This window comes from Equus asinus, chromosome 3, assembly GCF_041296235.1.
Source record: "Equus asinus isolate D_3611 breed Donkey chromosome 3, EquAss-T2T_v2, whole genome shotgun sequence".
NCBI lineage: Eukaryota > Metazoa > Chordata > Mammalia > Perissodactyla > Equidae > Equus > Equus asinus.
Genome location: NC_091792.1, coordinates 74,066,604 through 74,072,249, shown reverse-complemented (window position 1 = coordinate 74,072,249; position 5,646 = coordinate 74,066,604). Strand labels below are relative to the sequence as shown.

Genomic DNA, 5,646 nt, shown 5'->3' with positions numbered 1-5,646 from the left:
TGGGAGGCAGAATTTTTCTTTTTTCTTAAGTTCAATGTAATTAACACAATTCTAGCACTTAAAAATGATCACTATTTAAGTAATAAGCATTTCAATAGGTAGTGAGTTCTTCATTACTGAAAGTATTTAAGTAAAGAGTGGTGATTAACAAAGTCCAGTTGCCTTGTGCACTTGCATGTTCATTGTGGGCAGTACTTTAGATGACTAGGAGATTGAGCCAGATGCCTTGAAATCTTTGTCTAGTGTAATACAATGTCATTTTGCTTTCACTGTGGTCTCCCAAACTAGGCCTCCATTGTTCACAACATTTAAATTATTTTTTATCTATTCACTGGTCATTTATATTGAGTCCGATGGAAATACAGTAACAGAAAATGAGATAAGGAAGTTAAAAAAGACCATATTCCAAAGTAGAATTGTTACTTTGCTAAGACAATTTTTAAGCATTACTGTGTCTCCAAAATCCTCCATCACATCTCCCTCTTTCTGAACCAATCAATCAACAAAATGATCAAAGTCCCCGCTGCAATGCACATTCAAGTCCACAAGACAACTGAACTTTGTGAATCATCTGTCTTTGCTGGGATACTTTAAGTAATGAGGAACTCATCACCTATTGAAATACTAATCGCTTAATAATAATTATTTCAAGTGTTAGAATTAACAACTACACTGAGCTTTAAAAAACTGATTAATCTATTATCATTAAATAATATTTTAGCTTCCTTTAGTTGTTCATTCAATGGCTTCAAGTCATAAATGTTGGAATATTCTGTCTTCAAACCAAGATACACACAGCACTTGTATCTTTTTTTTCCCACAACACTTGTATCTTGAGTCAATGTCATAAGCTCCTAGAATGGCAGTAGAGTGGTCAGATAAAATATCATAGAAAAAGTGAGCAGACTACAAGGACACGAGAAACGAGCTATATGGAAATATTCAGGGACAATATTCCAGGATGCTGAGTATGTTGAGTAGAAAAGGAGTCAAGTCTTGAGTAGTTTGAAGAGTACTAAGGAAGCTGGAGTGCTGGGAGCAGAATCTCCAAAGAGAAAAGTAACAAAGAAATTGAAGAAGCAATAGCAGCAGAGAACAAGGAGGACCTGGTAAACTGTGAAGGTTTTGGCCTTTCTTCCCTGTCTTAAGCTTTAAGAAAACACATACCACACAGTTTAATATATATATAAGAAACATCCAGTATTCTGTTTCTGATGACAATTGCATGGATTTTGCAAAGATATTATTTTCACTCCATATGAATTTTTTACGTTCAAATGAAGATAATATTCCCAGTAATTTTACCCAAATATGAGAGGAGAAAACAGAGAATAGCAAAAATAGTGAATGAAAATAAAAACAACAAATTAGCACAACAGTCATTCTTGACGTGTAAATAAGCTAATTGATCACTTTGTTTTATTCACTTAACAGGAAGGATTCATGGTACATTGTGTTCCCAGTACACCCATGAAGCTGGATACCACTGTGACGATTGAGCAGAGGAGTGACATGCTCTGTCTTCTGTTTTAAAAGGTTTATACTGGCTGCTTTATTATTTACAGAAAAAGTGCAGGTGGGCGCAAAGGGATTGCAAGGAGATTATTGAACCCTCCAGGTGAGAAGATGTGGCACTTTTTCCAAAGAGTGTGCAATGTTGGTGGTTAATGGTGATGAGCTTCAAATATATTTTCAGTGGAGCCAGGTGATTTTGGTGAGAGAATAGGTGTTGGGTCTAAGAGGAATGAGAATCAAATTCAAGGTTTCTAGCCTGAGCAAGTGGGAGGATGGAGTTATCATTAAGGAGGTAGGGGAGACTCACAAAGGGGTGACCACGGAGTGAGGCAGGAATGCAGGTTAATTTGTGTTAAGTTTCAGTTGCTGATTCAACATGTGAGTGTGAATTTCAAATAGGTTAGTTGTTTATGTGAAGCTTATATTGAAGCTTGATGCACACATTTGGGTGTTGAGGGCCAAATGACAGCATTTAAAGTCAAGAGACTGCTTAAACCATCAGAGAAGTGAGTCTGAACTGAAAAGTGTTCATCCCTGAGGTCATATATTAGCAAATTGGAAGATGCAGAGATGCTTGAAAAATAAATGGATAAAGTATGAAAAGACAGAGCTGTAGGTGAACTCAGATCACATAGTCAAGCATGTAAAGTGACAAGAGTAGATCCAAGAAGAAGGAGAGATCAACTATGTGATGCTGAAGACAGATCAAGATGATTAGGAATGAGAATGGATAAATGGAGAGTGATGTTGCCGTAGAAGGATTGTGATGTAGCAGTAAGGGAAAAGCCCTGACTGCACCGCATTCAAATGGGGATCCAGGCAGCTGGGAGAGATGACACCCTCACGAAGGAAAAGAGTAAAAGTGAACAGACAAATGCAAGCAGTGCTTGGAAAACAGAGTAGCATTGACATATTTTCTTCTCAGTTTTGTCTTTTAATTTAAAAGGGATAGAAACACCAGCCTGTTGACATGCTGAGGAAATGATGCAGCAGAGATGGGGTCATTATTGATTCAGGGAGTAAGAGGATGTAATGCCTGCAATACCTTCCACTAACTGGAAGAGTGCAGCTCCCAAAGCACATGTGGAGGGATTTACCTTAACCTGGACATAGACTGTTTCTTCAGAGGACAGTGTAGGAAGCAGGTGCACAGAAACAGAAGGTGGCAGGTGGGGAACTTAGTGGCCTGAGCATCTGATATTCCAATTAGAGGATTTCAGTACTTTTTTCAGTACAATAGGTCTTTTGCTTATGGTATAGATAGACAAGGAAGTTTTGTACATTTTAAAAGAGACGAACATATGTGAAATATTCACTGAAGAGAATGGAAAATTAAATAGGTGAAGTTCGTGTAGAATGGTTAACCCACAGTGCTAAGGACACATCGGAGTTTACTGGTTGTGAATGTGAAGGTGGCAAAGTTATGTGTTGCCTCTCACCTCCATTATTTTATGGAAGCTCATGCATGGCAGGTGGATGTTGGATTTAATCAGAACTCAGTTTGACAATGAACCAAGTGAAAGCGAGGGAAATGTGACATGTTGAATGTGTACAGGAAGGAGTAGTTACTGTGGCTGAGTGTGATATTCAATGGCGCAAGAAAGGATATAGATGGAGGTACACATTAGCTCAGCACAAGACTTCATGAACACACACACACATACATACACAACAGAGTATCTACAAATACTGTCTGAGGGAGGGGAGAATGTATCAATTTTCCCAAGATACTTTTATTCTTTTTTTTTTTTGAGGAAGATTAGCCCTGAGCTAACTACTGCCAGTCCTCTTCTTTTTGCTGAGGAAGGCTGGCCCTGAGCTAACATCCATGCTCATCTTCCTCTACTTTACATGTGGGATGCCTATGACAGCATGGCTTGCCATGTGGTGCCATATCCGCACCTGGGATCCAAACCAGTGAATCCTGGGCTGCCAAACCGGAACGTGTGAACTTAACCGCTGTGCCACCAGGTCATCCTCCTGACTTCTTTTTTAGACAAAGCTCACATGTGAGAAAAGAAAGGAATTTCCTTACACATGCACCTTAATTTTTTTAAACTTTGTTGTTATCAGTTTGAGTTTGGTTTCAATCAATGTCCTTTTTGCTTATATCTTTGGATCTCAGACTTTTTCCAGGTTTCAGAGAACCATACAAATGGAATTTGCAGAGATTCATTCCAAGATCTAATATTCACATTCAGCTTGTGATATGAAAATGTATTTTTATAAAAGTTAGATTAAATTATGCATTTGTTCTTACAAAATGCTGTGCATAAAAATTCAAACTATTTAAAAAAATTATTTCTGAAGTTCAAAATATCAATTGTTACACATATTTTTATTCCTTGTTTATACTACTTTTCCAAAATGTTTCCCCTCTCCACAGGAAATGGAGCCCCAAAATATATCCACTGTCACTGAGTTTCAGCTGCTAGGATTCCAGGACCTTCTTGAGTGGCAGACCATCCTGTTTGCCATTTTCTTGCTCATCTACTTCCTCACAGTAACAGGGAATGTTGTCATTATTGTAGTGGTGAGCCAGGACCAGCGACTGCACTCACCTATGTACATGTTCCTCAAACACCTCTCCTTGCTGGAGATCTGGTATACATCCACCATTGTTCCCCTTCTCCTAGCCAACCTGCTTTCCTGGGGCCAGTTCATCTCTTTCCCTGCCTGTATGGCCCAGCTCTACTTTTTTGTGTTCTTTGGGGCTACTGAGTGCTTTCTTCTGGCCATGATGGCCTATGATCGATATCTGGCCATCTGCAGCCCATTACACTACACTTTCCTGATGAGTCCTGAGATGTGCAGCAAGTTGGTGGCAAGCTCCTGGTTGACACGGTTCAGCACAGGATTTTTGCCCTCCCTGATGATTTCCAAGTTGGATTTCTGTGGGCCCAATCAGATCAATCGTTTATTCTGTGACCTCCCTCCCCTCATGCAGCTCTCGTGTTCCAGCATTTATATCACAGAGATGGTCATCTTTATCCTGTCAATTGCTGTGCTATGCATTTGCTTTTTTCTTACACTTGTTTCCTATGTTTTCATTGTGTCCTCCATATTGAGAATTCCTTCAGCCTCTGGCCAGATGAAGACTTTTGCCACATGTGGCTCCCATTTGCTTGTTGTCACTATCTACTATGGATCCATGATCTCCATGTATGTTTTCCCCAATACCCATCTGTCACCTGAAATCAACAAGATCATTTCTGTCTTCTACACCGTGGTCACCCCATTGCTGAACCCTGTTATCTACAGCTTGAGGAACAAAGACTTCAAAGTGGCCGTTAAAAAAGTTGTGGCAAATAAATGTGGCATCTGTGGAGTAAGAATGAAGGAAATTTTCTTTATTAGTTAAGGAATATCACTACAGGATATCCAGTGGATTAAGTTCAGGGATAAGTGAATAGCCAGTTAGAGCCTTCAGAACTAAACACCATCATCGGCATTATGTCAAATTCCACAAGCTGTAATGAAATAGCTCTTCATGACCCCTTTCCAACAACTAGTCAGAAGATAAATTGGCCCTATGAAACTATTTTGGGGGTAATTTTGCCTTTATAAACTTTCTTTCATCTTCTGACTTGAATCTGATTGTATAATTCCATTGCATGATGATGACACATACATACCTTTCAGATTCTGCAATATGATTAATCTTGTGTTCATAAAGCCTAAGTACATAAATTTATACACTTTTAAAGTACTGTTAGGACACTGGACTTGCAGACTTAGCATCGTGTGCTATTGGTTCGTGTTAAATATCTGCAGAATGAATGAATTATAAAAGAAAAGAAATAATATGTGAATTGTGAGTTGACCTAAATTATCTGCTAATGACAAGAAAGAACAAAGAAGGATTTTTGAGACACCAAAGATTTATCCATAATAACTTAGAACTTTAATATTTTTTACCAGAATTTTAGGAAAATAAGGAAGGGCCACAGGTTGAGGGGAGGGATGAGTGGAAAAGGATGGAGTGGGAGAGGGAGAAGGAGAAAGACAAAGAAGCGGAAAGAAAGACAGACAGATAAAAATGAAAAAGAAATAAAGAAAGAGGGACAGAGAAGGAAGGAAGGGAAGAGATCAAGGGAAATGGGAAGGGAAGGGAAAAGATGGCAAGAGAGG

General features: G+C 38.9%; 1 protein-coding gene across 1 annotated transcript; it reads left to right on the top strand.

The window, feature by feature from the left end:
* Positions 1 to 3,904: 3,904 nt before the first annotated feature.
* On the top strand, positions 3,905 to 4,876 carry LOC106824874 (olfactory receptor 11L1-like). Its single transcript, XM_014831394.1, has one exon. The coding sequence runs from the start codon at positions 3,905 to 3,907 to the stop codon at positions 4,874 to 4,876; it is 972 nt and encodes a 323-aa protein (XP_014686880.1).
* The last annotated feature ends 770 nt before the right edge of the window (positions 4,877 to 5,646 follow it).